The sequence below is a fragment of the Electrophorus electricus genome, chromosome 20 (assembly GCF_041902795.1).
Source record: "Electrophorus electricus isolate QZ-2024a chromosome 20, ASM4190279v1, whole genome shotgun sequence".
NCBI classification, from domain to species: Eukaryota; Metazoa; Chordata; class Actinopteri; order Gymnotiformes; family Gymnotidae; genus Electrophorus; species Electrophorus electricus.
The window spans coordinates 12,924,349-12,944,653 of NC_137516.1; the positions used below are offsets into that span (position 1 = coordinate 12,924,349).

At 38.8% G+C, this 20,305-nt stretch overlaps 2 protein-coding genes across 4 annotated transcripts; both read left to right on the top strand.

The window, feature by feature from the left end:
* Positions 1-1,199: 1,199 nt before the first annotated feature.
* Positions 1,200-12,171, top strand: vps4b (vacuolar protein sorting 4 homolog B). Of its 2 annotated transcripts, XM_026998356.3 has the most exons (13): positions 1,200-1,235; positions 3,276-3,387; positions 3,524-3,624; positions 5,792-5,903; positions 6,111-6,258; positions 6,560-6,618; positions 6,753-6,872; positions 7,079-7,235; positions 8,155-8,303; positions 8,579-8,660; positions 9,239-9,458; positions 9,744-9,884; positions 10,415-12,171. In XM_026998356.3, the coding sequence occupies exons 1-13, from the start codon at positions 1,215-1,217 to the stop codon at positions 10,514-10,516; spliced, it is 1,524 nt and encodes a 507-aa protein (XP_026854157.2). In that variant the 5' UTR covers positions 1,200-1,214; the 3' UTR covers positions 10,517-12,171. The 2 variants fall into 2 exon arrangements, with proteins under 2 accessions (XP_026854157.2, XP_026854158.2); XM_026998357.3 differs by lacking the exons at positions 1,200-1,235; positions 3,276-3,387; positions 3,524-3,624 and adding an exon at positions 4,434-4,658.
* Positions 12,172-12,779: 608 nt separating this feature from the next.
* On the top strand, positions 12,780-19,698 carry kdsr (3-ketodihydrosphingosine reductase). Of its 2 annotated transcripts, none has more exons than XM_026998257.3 (10): positions 12,780-13,209; positions 13,874-13,963; positions 14,063-14,119; positions 14,493-14,558; positions 14,705-14,800; positions 15,144-15,335; positions 15,570-15,653; positions 16,145-16,228; positions 17,406-17,507; positions 17,918-19,698. In XM_026998257.3, exons 1-10 carry the CDS (start codon positions 13,021-13,023, stop codon positions 18,035-18,037), a joined length of 1,080 nt encoding a protein of 359 aa, XP_026854058.1. In that variant the 5' UTR covers positions 12,780-13,020; the 3' UTR covers positions 18,038-19,698. The 2 variants fall into 2 exon arrangements, with proteins under 2 accessions (XP_026854058.1, XP_026854057.1); XM_026998256.3 differs by lacking the exon at positions 15,570-15,653 and adding an exon at positions 15,727-15,810 and having other exon boundaries at positions 12,783-13,209.
* Positions 19,699-20,305: the final 607 nt, after the last annotated feature.

Below are 20,305 nucleotides of genomic sequence, written 5' to 3' on the forward strand. Positions count from 1 at the left end.
ATGACAGGAATTGGTATGAACCTACTTCCATAGGAATGATAATGTAATATCTGTTACCAACTCTATAAGGGTAACTGCATTTGCATGGTTTAATCACAATTTTAATCGGAGCATTTTTCTCGCGACAAGCAGGACGGTTACACGTCTGTTGTAAAATGGTGAAAAGTGAAAGGTTATTACTTACTGTAAAAGGGTGATTTTGCGATATGCCATGAATAGGGCTCATTTTTCTTAGTAATGGACTACTAAAGAAAAATGTATTTTTTAATAACACGACAAGGAATTTGATAAAGATTTGTAAAACAAACAAACAATTTAAACTGCACATTACATTGCAGCCATTCTAAAATATTTATATTAAACTCTATATGTGTTCCATATTTGTTGCGTTGTACACAAGACATTTCAAGGCAGTAGAACTGCAAAGTAAACCCATCAGTGTTGAATTAACACCTAGAACGTTCAGCTGGATACAAATGATCAATGTGTAAGACCCTGTGGTTTTGTTGTGTGGACTGCCTGGAAAAGTACCCTAAAATTGGAGAAAAAGGAGATAACACTGATAGTTACGTAACATGAGAACGTTTTGTACGGCAATATAACTACACCATAAAGAAGCTGTATAGAGAAAGGTCAAGTGCTCTTGACAATCTCAGATTTCCCGTATGGAAAAATGTCTTCGGTCTTGACAAAGCACACTTCACCGTGCATTTGATTCGTCAGAAACATTTTATATTTTATGTACATATAGATTTATGAAAGCAGAGAGTTAAACAAATGCTCTCCGAGAAGTACATGAACTATAAGTCCATTTATATAGCGCTCACCAGTGGTAGCGCGAGGCACGTTGGTTAAACAGAATTTAAGTTCTTCTCTTCAGCACTGCCAGTGTTCATGACAGAAATGTAATTCTGTCATGAACATAACAGAATTAGGAGGTACAGTGCATTACCGTTAATGGACATGCTCAATTGCCAATTAGAGAAATGCATCTAAATGAATGTCTTCGCTGGTGAAACTATTCACTATTTGTTTTTAAACTGGATAAGCCCAGTGCTCATAGAGTGATCTCGGCATTGTTAACATTCCTTTTATATTGGTCTAGTGGGCGTTGCACGGAAGACATAGCAGGCAAGTGACAAACGAAACTGATTCTTGAAGTCTATGCCTACATCCTTTTCAGGATACGTTTGTGTATTTTTTCGCTGCGTTCAATGGAACCAACAAATTTACAGGTAAGCCAAAGTGGAGCTACAGTTTAATCTGTATACTTTTTAATGTCTCCACTGGTCAGGAACACTTTCATATCGGATTTTTTTGCAGTTATTTCTCTGCTGGTTAAACGATCGTGTCAACAAACTGACCGGTAGGGAACGTGATAAAGTTTTCAGCGGTGACGTAGGCTACCTTCTGTCCAACGAACCACAGATGTTTAGCTTCATCTGCGTCCTAGCATTTACACAAATTATTATTATTATTATTATTATTATTATTATTATTATTATTATTATTAGTAGTAGTAGTAGTAGTAGTAGTAGTATTACTATTAATAATAATAATAATAATAAAAATAAGAATAATAATAAACGGGCTGCATATACTGTCTGCTTTATATTGTTTATCATGCTAATATGGGCTGGTGTAGGCTATATGAGGTTTGATCTGGTTAAATTTGACTCGTACCTGCAGAGCAGTTCTTTGATTTATTATTATGATAGCTAATGAACGGACTTTGTATGATAAATTGAGGGGTGAAATAGCATACATGGGTTGAGAAATATGCTTAGAGCCAGAGTGTTAGGCCAACAAACCAGACCACCAAATCTGATTATTCTCTTATATAAAATCACACATTAATACAATCACTTACATATATACATGTATGACAACCAAATGTGGGTTGTTATATATTGTAATGTCCATTGTAATTTGTAATGCACCACTGCTGGCACCATTACTGTACTTTGAGGTTAATTGCCTGAGTGTAACGGAGTCCTGTACACTGTTCATTGTGTAAACCTTCATTGGCCTATTCTGAACAAATAGCACATGGATGCTTATATTATACATACTGAAAATTTATTTGAAAATACTGTTTAGGCAAACCATTATGAATAAAGCATAAACTGATATATGCACTCACTGTTCACTTTATTAGGCACACTGTGCTAGTACTGGGTTGGACCCCCTTTTGCCTTTGGAACTGCCTTAATTCTTTGTGGCATATATTCAACAAAGTGCTAGAAGAATTCCCCAGTGAATGTTTGTCCCAGCTTCCAACTTGTCTGAGCCAAACAACCAGGGACACTGAATTCCTGGTACAGTTGTGCAGGTAGTTGGGACAGAGCAAAAATGTGGTGTTTTGATGGCAAAACACTGCTGTGTAAGCTTAATGTTACATATTGCTTAAAATAGAGGTTCTCAGTTCAGTTCTCAGGAGCCCCAAGCTAGTCCATATATTTGTTCAGTTACTGTTTTGGATGCACTTGAATCTGAGGTGATCAAAAGTTCTGCAGCACTTGTTTACCTGGTTCAAGTGTCTTGGGAGCTGGAATAGATCAACTAATCACGACCTGGTGAGGGTACATGAAGGAGGCACTTTTACATGATACCATAGCAATTTTTTTTTTAATTATTATTCACTCATCAGTCAGTGAATCTAAAGGAAAGTTGTGAAAATGAAGACCAAGGAGCCATCTAAAAAAATAGACAGAGCTAAAGCGACATACATTATTTAAGGATATGGAAGCTGCACCATACCATCCAGGCACTGCTTATACAAGGCTCTCTCAAAACTCACAAGGAGGGGACTTGTGAGGAAAGCCACAGAGAAACTAAAAAAATAACAATAACAAGAGCTTGCCATACAACTGGCTTCAATGAAAGAAGCCATTGTTCAAGACAAAAATTTTGGAATGACCTATCTAAAATGTGGGATATGGTTTTATGGTTAGATGAGAGAAACTTCACTTTTCAGCAAGATAGTGATCTCAACACATGGCCAAAGCAGCACAGTAGTCATTTGAATTTGGGAATTTGAAATTTTACTTTAAGAGCGTATTGATTTGCAATAAAAAGTACTGGATGAAACATCCTGTGTATCATTTGTAATCCAGACAAACTTAATGAGTTTTAAGAGGGTTGAATACTTTTATAGGGCACTGTAATTTACATTATATAGTTATAATGATTTGATATCCATGGATAACTTGGATAATGTCATCTGTTACCTAAGTACTTACCTCCATCCTTCTTCCTCATTTCTTCTATTACAGAAAGCTATAGCAATAGCTAACAAAGCTTCACAAGAGGATCAATTTGGAAATTATGAGGAAGCTGTCAAATCTTACAAACATACAGTGAAGTATTTTCTGCATGTCATCAAAAGTGAGTATTTTCATCATGATATGGAAGACATGGGGTAATGTGGTAGTCGGTAAAGGTAACAAATTAGAGCATACAATATTTGTGATGATACGTCATTTGTTTATTTGTTTGTGTTTGCCTGTTTTTGCATGTTTAGGTGAGCCACAGGGAAAGGAAGGCAACCAGAAGATCAGAGACAAGTGTGCAGAATACCTTAACCGGGCAGAGGAACTTCAAAACTATCTTGATGAGAAACAGGTCATTAGTTTATACGAAAGGGCAAGAATCTCTTGTTTGTATAGATAAAAACAGCACGGGTCAGTTGCTCATTCATCATATGGTGGTTAGCTATCACACAGGACCTTGAGACACCCAATAACAGTTTCTAAACTCCAGGACCAGTGGAATGGAAGCATGTAGTAAATGAATGGATGAAGCTTTCATCCACATCTGTTTGACGTCATGAATATTTACGATTATAAGGACTTATTACTACAAGACAGTGTTCCTCTATTATACAACACAGTCTATCGCTAAACTAATCATAGGCCATAACTACAGTTTTTTATTTATTTATTTATTTATTTTTAGGAACTTTTAAAGAAAGTTTGAATTTATTCAGCTAGGCTGAGGTACATTGTGTCAGCATTTAGAATTAAGATGACATGATGATAGTCAGGGCTGCTGTATGATCTGATCAATTAGGCAAACAAAATCAGGACAAACTGTTAGGTGCAACTTGAATTGTAATAGCACCTTTTAGGTTCTGACCCTACTATGAGGACATAAAGGTATCTGACACTAGATAATATTATTTATGTGGCATTAGCCTGATTCTGGGTCATGACATGTTTAGTAGAGTGTTTACAAGATTTTTTATTCAGCATAGATTTTACTAAATTTGTTCCAGTGTATTAACAATACGTGTTTTTAGAATATCATGTTCCACTAAATTACTTTTACAATTACAACCCTAACATAGAATTCAAGGTGTGGTAGACTGTATACAGTCTAGAGTGTGGATCATTGAACGTAACGTCATGACAATTTTGTAGCACGTGAGTGTTGCAGACGGAAGTGACATTCGACATTTTAACGCGGAAGTTATTAGCGCCTCCATTATCTCAAAAACAAGAACACATCTAAATGTTATTTTTTTTACTTTTGAAAAACGGATCGTTGTGTCATAACTTGAAAAATACTGTAGTACCTTTATATTAGCGAACACACGCCGTATTTTCTAAGATCGTGATATTTAATCAGCCACTATGGCTGCCAACAACAACTTACAGGTAAGAACTTGGCAAACAAATTAGCTAAGATAACTAGCTAGCTGTCTGTCTAGACGATTAGCTTGTTTTCTATCTATCTATCTTGTTAATTATTTTTCTCTTTGCTGTAATTCCCTAATGACTAATTTTAAATAGCTATTTAAGTTACTCCACAGATGTGTTCTTAAACTGTTGACGTTTACCAAAGTCTCTTCCACATAGTCTTGTTAAGCGTCCAAATGCTGGTGGCCTAGCTAGCATATCTTAGATGGCTAATATTTGCTAATCGTGACACTCGTCGACAAAGTGTTGTGTCAGTATCTAGCTGGCTAACTTAATTATGACAGATGTAGCTAAATTGCATATATCCAGCTAGACAAATACCTAGTCAACTTGTTATATGCCCCCTTCTCTGTTCAAAGGTTTATGAAGTTTGCTATCTGGCTATCTGCATAGTGCATCGGTCAATCGCGTTGTTTACATTTCATATTACATTCGTTTCTTAGACAGAAAACACCTATTAGGATTTTTTTTAGTTTTTTTCCTAAACGAAGGTTAGTTAGAACATATGAAATGAATATGTTGATATCTAACCCATTGATCTTGCTTGTACAGAAGAATCGTATGCAGGGCGTTCTGTACATTGTTAACATGTCACTGTTCATATAACTGCATGACGGTTCGTTTCTTGATAATCCCTAAAAATGGCCGACTGAATTTTATTCATTAGCCAAAATTCTACCAGTCGAATATGATAAAATCGCTGGATGTAATTGGAAATAAAAAAGGTAAATATAGATCAAATGACCTTCCAACACGCCCACTGTAATCTCGCGTGTATCCAGTGAACAGTTCTATCCATTGTACTATGTTCGAGAAGCAAAAATTACACATGAACTTTCAGGTGTGCTTTAACCGATCACCACAGAAGCTCTTATCAGTTGTCAAAGGGAAACGATTTGCATAATTATTAATGGCTTTGCTCATATGTGTTATTGTCTTTCATTTGAGCAATCCCCTAAGAAGTTTGTTTGATAAATACAGGCAAAAAATCAGTGATGGAAAACTGATGGTGAAATCTAAGACTGTAGAATACTTACTTGCCTGTAACCTAATCTATAGTATTACTGGAGTTTCTTTTTTGCTAATTGCAGAAAGCCATAGATCTTGCAAGTAAAGCGGCTCAAGAGGACAAGGCCCAGAATTATGAGGAGGCTCTGCGTCTGTACCAGCATGCCGTTCAATACTTCCTGCACGTGATCAAATGCAAGTACACATTCTCTTTATGTGCCTGATGGTCTGTCATGTCAATTGGAGTTTTATTTTCTCTAGGTGCTGAACAGGTATTGTCCACAAGTGGTTAGGTCTTGCCCTTGGGGAAAAGATCTGAGCAGCACTTTGACTTTCAGGCACTACTTTTTTATTGTTTTTTTCCTCTTTTTTTATAACTGAAAACTCTTAATGTGCCCTTAGATGAAGCTCAAGGGGACAAAGCTAAGCAGAGCATAAGGGCTAAGTGTGCTGAGTACTTGGACCGGGCAGAGAAACTAAAGGAGTATCTGAAAAATAAAGAGAAAGCACCTGCCAAACCTGTTAAGGAGTCCCAGTCTGACGACAAAGGGTGTGTCTGCGTGTGTGTGTCTGTATCTGTCTGCGGTGCAAAAGTTCAGGTTTAAAAAGTAATTTTCCTGATTAATTTTACTGCCTCATTCTACCTGTTGGCATGAGCTAATTAACAATTCCAGATGATTGGAACAGTATCCTGTGGAGGACCTTTGCTTTCTGAAGCTGGTTTATTCAAGTCATATACTCTTATTTTTTATGGCAAGCCAAAGACTTTCCTAAAGTTATTTCCAGAATTATATATGGTATATGCTTTTATATGTTTTTATTGGGTTCAGACTTGTGGTTTTTCATTGTAGAAATGACAGTGAAGATGAAGAAGACCCAGAAAAGAAGAAGTTTCAGAGTCAGCTCTCAGGTTGGCTATTTTTCAAATGCTCCTTCAAATGCTGTTTACCAAATCTATTAACCAAATCCTTTTGGGAAAATTGTGGAGGTGTGATCAGATGTATAGTACATTTGGAATCTGACTAAAAGAGTATTACCTTGTAGGGGCCATTGTCATGGAGAAGCCGAATATTCAGTGGAATGATGTGGCTGGACTAGAGGGTGCCAAAGAGGCCCTGAAGGAGGCTGTTATTTTGCCCATCAAATTCCCCCACCTCTTCACAGGTTTGCCTTTAAAAAAAAATCGGACAATAGTAAACCCTTAACCTTTGTGCTCTGCTGCTTTTTCTGCTTGAGAAATGATGTTTGTAATAACCAATGATACCCTTAACTTTTTTTGCAGGTTCGAATGTTGGTTAAAATGCATTTAATTTTTAATGGATTGTGCGCATGTTTGAGTGTTGTGACACAGCTGTTTCCTTCTCTCCAAGGCAAAAGGACTCCATGGAGGGGGATCCTGCTCTTTGGGCCGCCCGGCACGGGCAAGTCTTACCTGGCCAAAGCCGTGGCCACTGAGGCGAACAACTCCACTTTCTTCTCCATCTCATCCTCAGACCTGGTGTCCAAGTGGCTCGGAGAGAGTGAGAAGTAAGCTATTGCTTCCAGAGTTACTCTGTTCACTACACATGGCCTACCAAGGCACCTGACTGTTGGGTGGTGGCATGATATGGTGATGAGTCTTTGGTTTTTAAGTAATTGTTTGAGCTGCATCAAGTTTTACATCAAATCACAATACATACAAATTCCAATACATATATTTTTTTTTCCATTATGGTGCATATATAATACTCATAAAGAAAACCAAAAAGCCTCATTAACGTCTCATTTATATTTGTGGTTTGGGTCCGTTGGTCAGGTCCAAAGCAGACAATGATACATTGTTGTTTTTAGTCTTGTTATAATAACAATCAAACCAAAAGATGTGAACAAAAGTCATATGGATGTAACACTTCCTGATTTGTACAATTTTTTATGACTTATATTTTGTGACAGTAACTACAATAATGCGAAATCCCTCATTCTGTTTTGCCTCCATAATGCATTTTGCCAGCATAATGCATTTTGCCAGCTCTTCTGGGATTTTTAACTGGTAAAAATACCACCCACATATAGAAAACCCACTAGTGTATTTAAGACAGCATAGAGCATTGTTCTATTTGGTTGTTATAATCATAGTTGTCATAAAAGCTGTTTAATCTGGATATGATGTATCCTCATAACCTTGCATACATATTTTGGTTCAATGGTAAATATGAAATATAGCGGTGTTAAGTGAACCAAGACTAAAAGCAGCAATGTATGATTGTTCTGAACCAAGAGAAGCAAACTGCAAATATAAATGTGACCTCAGGTCCTGTTTATCAAGAATAAACAATGTGCCACACTTCTCAAGTACAAGTACAAAGATTTTAATTAGACTAAAATATAATTAGACTATAATAATTTGATTTTATTGGGCATTGTTCCTTAAGTTTGTTTGTCATACAACCGAGCTTGTCTCCTTCAGGTTGGTGAAGACCCTGTTTACCCTCGCCAGAGAGCACAGTCCGTCAATCATCTTCATTGATGAGATCGACTCACTGTGCGGCTCCAGGAGCGAGAACGAGAGCGAGGCAGCACGTAGGATCAAGACGGAGTTCCTGGTGCAGATGCAGGGTGAGGAGCAGCACCACACAGTATGCCCCTCAGAAAGCTAGCATCCTCCCAGTGCAGTCAGTCAACCCGGTTGACTCAGTTTGGGAGGTGTAAGATCGGCTTTAGCTAAGTATAGTCCACAACCTTCCCATCGCCTGATCGCAGATGGTGATTAATGTGACTTCACTCCTCAGGTTTTTTTGATGGTGTGATATACATATGTGGATGTCATTTTTGATGTCATGCAGAATTACAAACTTTTCTTTAGAATCTAATTATTCATCACCCCTTCCCAGGTGTTGGTAATGACAACAAAGGCATTCTGGTGCTGGGAGCTACCAACATCCCATGGACACTGGATTCTGCTATACGGAGACGGTAATAAACTGTTTCACTGGAGGATGTCAGGAGGATATGCTAAATAAAGAAAGCAATTGCAACTATTCAAGCAAAGTTCCTTGACCTGTTAGTCAGCATCACTACTGGCATGAGTGATACCTTTTCCAGCTGACTACAGGTCACCCAGAACAGGTTTTTCAACTCCCTATTTTAAGTCATGCAGCGGACTGTCACTTGATTGCTGAGCTTCAGTATGAGTATGAGCAGCACTTTCCCTGTTATAAAAAAAAATGCATTTCATCTGGATATGAGATTAGGCCAGTAGATGGAGCTGTGTAGCAGGATTGTGTGAAGAAACTGGTTCTCTGAAAAGCAATGCTGTAGTGTAGGTCTGACCAAGCTTTTTATTCTGGGGGTAGTCAACTTGCTTCATCTCCTTTACTCAGTATACTACATACTTCAGTTCCTATGAGAATGGGCTAAAATTGTTAACTAATCGTCACCATCGTGCTAGACGTGTGCGAATTACATTCTTTGATGTTAGTAATTTATGCTACGTAGTCATTCACCTCCTCCTCTGCGTGTTTGCACGTGCCTGTGTGTGGCCACATGTGCAGATTTGAGAAGCGCATTTACATCCCTCTTCCTGAAGAGCACGCTCGCTCCTTCATGTTCAAGCTTCACCTGGGCACCACGCCCAACAGCCTCACTGATACCGACTACACCACCCTGGGCAAAAAGACGGATGGCTATTCAGGGGCCGACATCAGCATTATAGTCCGCGATGCGCTTATGCAGCCTGTGCGGAAGGTGCAATCAGCCACTCACTTTAAGCGGGTAGGTCCCTACAAGGGAGGCAGAGTCTCTTTATTGGGCCTGCCTGGTTGTTACTGAGCTGTCATACAAATACAGTGGAGTTTTTTTTGGCTAGGAGATTTCTATATAAAATGCACACCTAGCAAACTCAACATTTTAGTACAAAAAAAAAACTCATTTTTTAGTGGGGGGGGGGAAGAAAAAGAAAACTATGAAGAATGCTGGCACTAATTCTTAGTGCATATGGAATTCTCACAGTTTTAGTTTTTTGTATTTTAACTTTTTTTAATTATTATTATTTTTAAGGTACGAGGCCCATCGCGGGACGATCCAAATGTAATATTGGATGACCTCCTGACGCCTTGTTCTCCAGGTGACCCTCAGGCTATAGAGATGACCTGGGTGGAGGTTCCTGGGGATAAACTCCTGGAGCCTGTAGTTAGTATGGTGAGTGCTTTGAGTTTGTTGGGCCGTAGAGTGTGTTTGCACAGGAAATCCATTCCTTCCTGTGTTACATATTCTGCAAAATGTTTGTGTGCAACCATACACAAAAAAAGCATATCAAGCCATGGTTAACCAGTTAGGCAGCTTGTTTTTGTTTACTCTGGTCTTTGGAAAGCTAGATCGCCTTTCAGAGATGATTTACGGTGTGGATTGGGCTCCCAAACACTTCAGGAAATGGGTCAAACAGGTGTATGTCACAGTAGATGAACTCTGAATATGCATTCTCATAACCTGTTATGCATATCTATCAGTGCAATTCAAAGCCTGTTTTAGATATAGAAATGCTTAGAAAAATGTGACTGTTCATTAAGCTACAGAATAAACATAAGGGCAGTGAAGTCACATATTTCACAAATCCCTTTAAAAAAAAAAGACATTTAACTATGTAAGCTATGGACAATTGGGTCATGTTTTGTGCTTGTAAAATTTTAGCGGTTAAGTGCCCATGTACTATTCTGTGTCTGCGCACCCAGGCGGACATGTTAAGATCCCTGTCCAACACCAAGCCCACCGTCAACGAGCAGGATCTGGAAAAGTTGAGGAAGTTCACCGAGGACTTTGGACAGGAAGGCTGAGGGGGACAGACTTGTTTCTGGGAACCAAAGCAAATGCCTTGTGATTGTAAAGTCTTTTTTTTCATTTTCTTCCTCTCCTCTTTCCTCTCCCCTTGGACTTCTGCTTTGACTGGCAAGTCTGGACATTTCTTTGAGGCCAGTCTGAAGGTTACATGGGACCCAATACTTTATTGATTTATATTTTGTCCTAAGGTTGCCCCATCCACCATCCCCTACCCCACTCTGCATATAAGGGTGCCGTTAGTACATTCCAAGGCTTGGGCCCACTACCTGTATTTGTCACGGTTGAATCATTGCATCTGGAGGAGATGTGATAACCCTTTTTCCACAACAGCTGCCTTACGAATAAAACTGCATTCTGAAAGTTGTGTTTTCTGGTGCAACAAATTTTCAGCAGTGCACTAATGTGAACTTGGACAATTTTCTGACACCACTACAGAGCACACAGATGTATTTCAACTCCCTATAAGCTGATGGTGTAAGGCTCATTTTGATTTTAGTGGATGCAGGGTCTCCAATCTTACAGAGTGAAACTTTAAAATCTCTGTCTCTCAGATTGCCAGAAGACGCTTCATAGGCGTTACTGCATTCATAAATTTTTAGGATGTAAACGCCATGCTTTTAAGTACTGAGTCTGTCTTATTTATAGGATAGCGTGCCTCTGAATAGTCGCAACTACTAAATCTAAGGTAACTTTATCCAAGGAGTGCAAAACATCTGCTTTTGCAAACCGTAACCTAAAATGTTTTCATTGTAACTACTTTAAGAAGATACATTTGAAGTTCTGGGTGCAAAGAAGATCACTATAACACAGACTTTTGGCTTTTTGTGAGTTTCTTGCAAAGCTCTGTGGTGGATGGAGAATATAGTCTCACAAGGCCTGAAATCCTAATCATTTCAGTCTTTTGTCCATTTGTAATATTTTTACAAAATTGACTTCCTTTATTGGACAAGATGAGGGATCAGTAATGAGTATATTTGCATCCATGCACTACAGTATATAGACCTTGTGCTTGGCTTATCATACATACTTTTCTCCATCTCATCCACCATTCTCTAATTCCGCTTGCCTGGCCCCATGAGACAGTAATGCTTTTCTTGGTGTGTTTGCATTTATTAGGCTATACAGCTGACTCTGGGTAAAAGGAGGAATCTATATTGAAATGAAATTAAAGCCCACAGTGGTGCCCCACATTATTATTTAAGGTGCATCTGATGATTTGAGGCCAATATTTGAAGATGCTTTCACCTGGTTACATAGCTACTGACCCTCTTGCTACAGCTAAGCAAACCATGTGCCTTCTATGCATATTTTTGAGTAGCTCTATATTAATGTTTTATAGACAGAACATTTGGGGAACTGTTGAATAATATTTGCACATTTCATTTAAATTAATACCCTATCATATTGTATACAGATATGCTCTTATGCACTTATGGTGTTGGTTTTTTCCTTAAAAATGTTAAGATAGTAAATTGCTATTAAAATATACCACTACTATGTATACCACCATTACTAGTTCGTATGTAGGTATGTATCCAACTTTTTTTCAGTTGGAGGATCCATGTTAAGAAATTTCTTCAGAACCAATTAGTATTTTGTGTTACTTGTTTCTTTTATTATACACATGTAAATAAAGACTTATGTTGACAAATACTGAAGTAGAAAGCATTTATTTATTAGATTTTAGTTGGATGGAGACATTTATTTTGCATTTCAACATTTCTGTTATTGAACACTGTACATAGGTTGTAATGTTCATGGATGTGCAGTTGATTACAATAGTTCAAGGAAATATTTTGACATGAATTTATTTTCATATAATGTGACGTTTGTGTAAATGCATAAAATGACGGCTTGTTGACACCGTTTAGAACTGGTTATGGACAAATGCGGAGTTGTGGTTCACCGTTACAGAGCTATTTAAGTCTTTGAATAAGAAAACCCATCACTCTCTATAATGGTAATAATGCCATATTTCATACTTTAATTATATTGTTAGGATCATTTTATACTGTAGGATAGTTCTTAAAAATCAAAATCGGTTTAAATGGACCCGTTGTGTCTTCACGGTTTATGTATCAATTTAACGGCAAGACTCCGCCCTTGGCAGCAATTGATTGTGAATCTCCAGATGCGCGATATTGAACTCTAGTACTTGTAGTCGTTTACTTAAGCATTTCGGTGTCTTTAAGTGATACGTAAAAACTAAGGAACTACAATCCCAGAAACTAGCCGACTGGAGGGAGGAACTTCATGCAAATGACCAGTATGTTGTGTTTTGGTTCATGTTAGTGAACGTAGCCTCAGCGTCATTTCACCTTTCCATCCTAAGGCTTTTTGTTTTCAGCAGCGGTAAATGCTACAAGTATTCAGATTAATCTGAAATCTTATTTGTTGTCTCTCAGTTAACAGAGGGAGCAGCTGTTCGGACATTGAACTCTTTCCGAATCTATACTAGGCAACGTTCGCTTGTTGGCTAACGCCAGCCTAAGGTTGACCCATGTCCTCTGAAGAGGGTTTGAGCTCAGCAATTTCGGACTGGCTCTTTTCTAACTCTTGGTGGTTGCTTCTCCCTTTCATTATGCTTTTAGTGGTTGCGGCATTTATCGTGGCCTTCGTCTTACTCCTGTATATGATATCCCCTTTAATAAGCCCCAAACCGCTCAAACTCAAAGGGGCCCATGTCGTGGTAAGTAACCATGTCGCGAGCGAGCTAGCTAGCATTGCAGTGGCGAAATCTAGATATTTACTTACAAAAATGTGGATCAATTGTCCAGCGAAACAGTACGCATCAGTATTTATTTACATAACTCATAATATCTGAGCGACAATTTTATCAATGACTTAATCTAAGTGAGTTAGTAGAGGGGCTATCTTAGCTTAGCTAGCTAGCTTTTGAAATCTCGCTAGCGATAATACCTGTGCGGTTCAATTAATGCCTATTTTACGTCAACTTACTAGCTAGTTATACATTTACCTTAATTATTCTTATTGGGCCTGGGTTTGTGTGAAAACCTGACCTAAATTAGCCTTTTCAATTGTTTATCTTTTTACTTTAGTAAACGAAAGAGAATAGGATCATCTTATATTTCAGTTTATAAAACTCGTTCCAAACACTTTCAATAAGGTGATTAACGGCAATGAGGTATATATCCTGCTTTTGGCAGCAGATATTTCTTAATAGCAAAAGCAGTAGCTAAACATAAAGGCAATTGACCTGTAAAAATAAGATTAAAGCTTTTGTGTATAATCCAGTGTGTTTGCATGTAAACTGCTCAGACAGATGAACTAGGTGTGATGTAGAATGGAGTTTTCATTTAGGAGGTGTGTGTTTGTTTTTGTTTATATAACAGGTAACTGGTGGCAGCAGTGGAATTGGGAAGTGCATTGCTATTGAGTGCTATAAACAAGGTGCCTTCATCACATTAGTGGCACGTGATGAGGTGAGGTGCCCTTGGTTTTTGTTTAGACATTTTAAAATCTAATTTGCATATCTCAGAAGAATAATTAATATGTCCTGAATCTTATAATCTTCTGTACAGAACAAGCTGATTCAAGCAAAGAAAGAAGTGGAAAAGTTTGCAATTAATGACAAACAGGTATGTACCAACCATTTTTGGATGTGAACACAGTATTCTTTAGAATCAGAATTAAAATCACTTTATTTAGCCAAGTATGTTAACCCAGGAATTTGTCTTGTTGAGTGCACACATGTATGTAATATATTAAGCAGACCTGACAAACATGCAACTGTTAATGGTATTTAACTAGGGAAAAATAAAATAAAAATACAATAAATAGTGAAGAGCCATGGAGGAGAGTTAAGAGATGTATGTGCATGAGCATTTTATGTTTAAGTTTCTTATAGCATCTGAAACAATATTAATTGCACATTATTGAATTAACAATTGTATGAGGGGAAACATTTAATTTGATGTTATCAGATATTAATTATTGCTTGTAATCTCTAAGGTGGTGCTCTGCATTTCTGTTGATGTGTCCAAAGATTACAGCCAAGTGGAGAGTGTCATAAAACAAGTAAGTTTGTATATGAATAAAGAGCTTCCTTGGGAGATGTTGTGGGGCTAATGTGCGCATAAGAAAGTTGAAGCAGAATTGTTTTTGTGTTGAGCTGTGTTGCTGTTGTGTTTGGATGGTTTTAGTGATGGTTACCTCCCCTTCAGGCTCAGGAGAAACTGGGTCCTGTGGACATGCTGGTGAACTGCGCAGGGATGTCTGTCTCTGGGAAGTTTGAAGAGGTGGATGTCAAACGCTTCCAGGTCAGTTTGAAATGGCTGTTGTGTAATTCACATAAGAGCAGGTAAGAAGACGTTGCAATTTTTAAAATAAATTTCAGCAGCAGTTATTTTCTACCCTTAACTGCTGTTGTGAAATGTGTAATATCTAGACACTCCATAAGTGGTCTGACGTACAGTGATTCTCGTGTGTGTGTGTGTGTGTGTGTGTGTGTGTGTGTGTGTGTGTGTGTGTGCGTGTGTGTGTGTGTGTGTGTGTGTGTGTGCGTGTGCGTGGGCCTGTGTGTCCATGCACTCCAGGTTTGTAGCTTATACAAATAAACCTTTCTTTCTTGATCGGTCTGATATGTGAGCTTGTCTCTGTCAGAGTCTAATGGAGGTGAACTACCTGGGCAGTGTGTATCCAACGCGGGCCGTCATCACCACTATGAAAGAGAGGAGGATGGGACGTGTCGTATTCATTTCCTCTCAGGCTGGCCAGCTTGGCCTCTTTGGCTACACTGCATACTCCTCCTCCAAATTCGCTCTCCGTGGCTTGGCTGAGGCCCTCCAGATGGAGGTATGGGTCTGTGGGTGTCTTCATAATTAGGAGTGTTATCATAATTAGGAGTGTTATCAAGTGTTATCACTCTGTGCTTTGGAAAATTGGGGATGCTAAGATTGTTAAACATTTTAATATAAGTGCAGCAGTATGGTGTTGCTTCAGGCATTTCCCTGTGAATCAGACCTCATTCCTGTAACACTCTGAGATGTATATTGACTAACTGGCATCCTTTCATAACTTCTCTCCAAGGTAAAGCCCTATAACGTCTACGTGACAGTGGCTTACCCACCTGACACTGACACACCATGCTTGACAGAAGAGAATAAGACCAAGGTCACCTGATGTGTACTTACTTGCAGTGCTTATATATTGACTAACTGGCATCCTTTCATAACTTCTCTCCAAGGTAAAGCCCTATAACGTCTATGTGACAGTGGCTTACCCACCTGACACTGACACGCCATGCTTGACAGAAGAGAATAAGACCAAGGTCAGCTGATGTGTACTTATTTGCAGTGCTTATGGGAGTAGCAAGTCTTGTTTCTAGAAAGCACTATTGATTGTCTGCCCACATAGAAGACTAAGAACATTTTTGCTATTGTGTTCAATCATATGAAGTTATTTTTAGTTTTACTTCACTTTGATTTTGTGGTAACTTTATAAGAGCGCCGGAAAATGTTTGATTCAGACTTTTCCAGCAGGGGTTTTGTTCATGGACACTTTTTTAAAAAATTTGGTTTATTTGCTTCAGTGGATATTTTGTATTGAGAGTACTGAAATGGGCTGTTTGTAATCTGGGTCCTAAGTTGTGTTCTACATTCCAGCCTTTAGAGACCAAGTTGATCTCTGAGACATCTGGAGTGTGCCAGCCCGAGCACGTGGCCAAAGTTGTCGTCAGAGACGCTGTAGTAAGTGCTTTGATAATGGGCTTTAAAGTGGAAAGCTTAGTTCTTGGGGATTATTTTCTGTTCTTCCACCTTTTGAGTTGTGAATATGGATGATTTTAATTCTTTATAATGTGACTCAGTACTCCGAATTTAAATTTGCATGTTTTGTGGCTGGGTATGCATTATGATTTTAGATATCGACTTCATTAATCTATGTAGTGGTAAAATACCTGACAACTTGAATTTTCAGACTGTGATTTAATATTGTTTTAATTAATTAATATATTTTTTTAATGTTTCACATGTGTGACTGCGAGAGAGAGAAGGGGGTAAAGTAATTGAAGGGCGATCTTTACGATTCATTCATTTAACTCAGTAATGCCAGATATAATTACAGAAAAGACTGACCACACAAGACAGGCACACAAAGTGTAAGTACACTAATAGACACAGGTGGAACGGTGAAGGGCAGAAATATACAAAACACGAGAGATGGAGACGAAAATAAAAACACAAGACACAGGCAGAGAAAGAAAGAAAAATAAAAAAAAACAAAGCCGTGTGGAAACTGGAGCCAATTTGGATATGGGATGGATTTAAAAAGTCAGATGGCCAGTAAATTAAAATGTAAGGTATGTTGAAAGTTATTTGCAATAAAAATTGCAGCACGATAAATATGTTCCAGCACACAGGCTATGACGCAAACAAAAATACCAGCTGCCCTTCATAACCAAAAGAGCTGTTGGCCAATTCATTTTCTAGTGCAGTTCCATTTGACATGAAGCGCTCCCTGTTGAAAGAAATTACTGAAGTAGTGGCATTTCACATGAAGGAAAAACTATCAACAACGGTATTGGATGGATATAGCTAAAAGGAAAAGAAAATCGTGTTCCTTCTTGTACTTGTGCAATTTTTAGTCTGTTAAAGATATTGAAATTTTTTTCACTACTTGCCTGATACAGATTCCAAAATACATTTCTGATTTAAAAAAAAAACCATAACCTTCGTTTGAAATCAATTGTCATTTTTCCAATTTCATTACGTAAGGACTAAAAATAATAATTAAGAATCGGCCATGAGTTTACAAAGATCAAGATTAAATTTTTTTTTTTTGCTGTGTCGCCCAGCCCAAGGACACGGTATCTGAGTTGTGATTGGCTCTTTATGTCTCCTCCTCCCCATATACTTATACTTATAGCAGGGGAACTTCAGCAGCTCCATCGGACCTGATGGCTACATGCTTTCGGCTCTCACCTGTGGGATGTCCCCTGTCACTTCCATTACTGAGGGACTACAGCAGGTACTGTCTATCCTTACTGAATACACACTCTGTGTAATGGCACCAAATCCGTTGGTCATATATGGAGGCACAAAATTGCAAAAGGACACCAGTGTAAAATATCTGACTCCAAGCTGTATTATTCAATGCAGATAAATCCGTCTGTAAAAGAAACAGTATTGGTGCACCTCTAAAATTCTGAGTAAACACAGATGGTGCCAAAAATGCATGCTTTAAGAAAGCAGAATGCCGTGCAGCTAAAAATCAACCACGTGCCAATGTGGTAAATGTGAAACGGCATCACTGGATTCATGGAGGAAGAAAGAAAAGCTGGTGACGTCTATTGCTTGTTGCAGAATGGACATGATTAGGATGAACGGCTGTTCAAATTGTGCATGTGTGTGTATTGTGTTGTATCTCCTTGTGTCTAGATTGTGACCATGGGTCTCTTCCGCACCATCGCGCTCTTCTATCTGGGCAGCTTTGACAGTATCATACGCCGTTGTATGATCCAGAGGGAGCAGTCCAAAGCTTCTGACAAGAGAGAGTAACCCTAGCAGTCCTGAAATGTCTGGACCATTTACACCCCAGCCCCTGCATCACTACCCCTTTAGAAGGGCCACTCTAGGCCCTTTAATGCACGCACACACACTACATAACAATCTTGAATCAGGCAAAAGTGGAGCTTCTTAGTCGCACGTGTTCATAACAGTAGTTCTCGTGGTGTCCATCCACCACTTTCAACTACTTTTTCCACCTGTACATTTGCGATTTTGGTACTTCAGTATCAAAATGATTTACGTCCACCCCCTCAACCCACCTCCATGCATATGTGGCAACCGATTCCATTCATTTGAGTTTTGTTTGAGGACCCATTGTGTTGCCTCATCCCACCCTGTACATTATACAGTATATTACAAGGATGGTTATTTGGAAGATCTGTGATTCCAGTTTCAAATTTCCACATATCTCCCAATCATCGTTTGGAAAAGGGGGGAAAAAAAAAGGACAAGTACAGAGGCTACCTTTAGGTTACATATGCTTTAAAACAAACAAATCAGTCTATAGACTTCGTACCCTAGACTTCAGGCTTCTAAAGTTATGCTCGGAGTGCTACCTGAATTAAGACTTGACAAACTAGGTCATTTTTATTTTGATACACCTTGTCTTGTGAAACTCTTTGAAAGAGATGTCACCATGTGCCATACAAGTTTGATGTGATCTTATCACTTGCGCAGAATAGACGCCTTGCAATCTTTTTAGTAGTGGTCAGGTTGACTACCTTTGCAGGCAAAGGTAAACGTTTGATGTTCTATGTTTTGTTTGTGTGTCGTGTGTCCAGTACTGAGTCACACATGCAGCCAGCCCACTTTAATCCTAATTTTTTTTTTTTTAAGGTAAAAACGCTGATACTCAGTGTTGAACAAGTTTGACGTGCAAGCTTTCTGTATTCTAGGATATAACGGCGTTAGTCTGCCAATTTGCCTTATCCTCAATTTTTTGCATGGGGGTCCTAATGGAGATGTTTACTGTACGTGTGTCTTGGGGGGGGGTAATATGTATGTCCTGGAGGACCTCAGGGGACACTTAGGGTCCACTGAAATGCAGGATGGTGGCAAGACAAGCCATTGAGGTGCTGACTTGCTGGTTCAAGTCATTCCATCCCTCTGCCAGCAGAGGGAGCTGGAGAAACAAGGGATTAGCCATGAGCCTGGTGTTTCCCAACCCAGTAAATAGGGACAGCCCAGTCAGTCCACGGTTTTTAAAAATCCCAGCTTCCAGTACAATTGTGCCAGGTATTCCTTGTTCTTGACTGCTTGGTTCTGGTGACAGAGCAAAAAAAAAAGTGACCCTTCTGGGTACTCAGCAATGGTGCCCCAGAATAGCAAAACACAACTGTTTTGAACGGAAGAGGACTGAACTGTCTGTGTGTGATTAAACTGTATATTTAAGTGTATATTTTAGCATCCACGCTAGTACTTCAGAAACACACAACACTAGAGAACAGGGTTGTTTTTAAAACAGCAGCACGGCTTCCTTGTACTGAATGAAGCACTGTATCGAAGTTTCCTTTGTTTTACTGTGATGTAACTTCGAGTTGAGTTTTTAGTCGAGTTGCATTTCATGTGCTGTAACATTTAGATCAAGTGCTTTCTGAGAAACCTGTGCTACACAGACCCTACAGAAAATAAACTGATGCGCAGAAAAAGAAGTGAACTCCTTTTCGTCTTACTTTGCTGTTGTCGCCTGTGGGAGGAATGTGATCTTACTACCACCACAGGAATTCACGATGGGTCTTTCTGGAGGTGTCTGCCATCTTCCAAACTCCAACTTGAACTAAAAAAAGAGTGGCACTAATACAATACGACACTGAGATTCTTTTTTTTAAATTTTCTTTTGGTATTTTTTTATTTTACAGTTTCGCTTTTATGTTTACCAATAGGATGTAGCTCTCTAATGCGGTCAGATGCTACAGTAATGGAGGCCCGTTCTAAGCCTTAAGATGTAAGTTAATGCAGACCATGTCAGAGCTATAGGCATGGATAAGCCCAGAGCAGGCTGTGGCATCGCTCATGGGCAGGTTACATTTTTGTGTGACACTTGTGACTTTCTATACAGTCTTAACTAAATGATGATCTCACCTCCCCTGTCCATTTTGCTTCACTTTTAGATTTATATTTATTCATTATAAGGCCTTATTTGGACCTGAAGTATGAAAGAGAATGCGTGAGTCATAGTGATGACGTTCTCATTTGACATCGGTTCAAGGTTCACTGTCCAGCACAGATAGATACAGTTTAGTTATTGCTATTTTTAGG

What these genes read in the sequence shown, in the direction of transcription:
- vps4b (XM_026998356.3), top strand. Translation starts at nt 1,215, where the DNA reads ATGGAACCAACAAATTTACAG. An exon ending in TGGAACCAACAAATTTACAG is followed by an intron (nt 1,236 to 3,275) that starts GTAAGCCAAAGT and finishes CTTCTATTACAG; the next exon opens with AAAGCTATAGCAATAGCTAA. An exon ending in ATTCCCCCACCTCTTCACAG is followed by an intron (nt 6,873 to 7,078) that starts GTTTGCCTTTAA and finishes CTTCTCTCCAAG; the next exon opens with GCAAAAGGACTCCATGGAGG.
- kdsr (XM_026998257.3), top strand. Translation starts at nt 13,021, where the DNA reads ATGTCCTCTGAAGAGGGTTTGAGCTCAGCAATTTCGGACTGGCTCTTT. An exon ending in TGGAGAGTGTCATAAAACAA is followed by an intron (nt 14,559 to 14,704) that starts GTAAGTTTGTAT and finishes CCTCCCCTTCAG; the next exon opens with GCTCAGGAGAAACTGGGTCC. An exon ending in CTGAGGCCCTCCAGATGGAG is followed by an intron (nt 15,336 to 15,569) that starts GTATGGGTCTGT and finishes CTTCTCTCCAAG; the next exon opens with GTAAAGCCCTATAACGTCTA.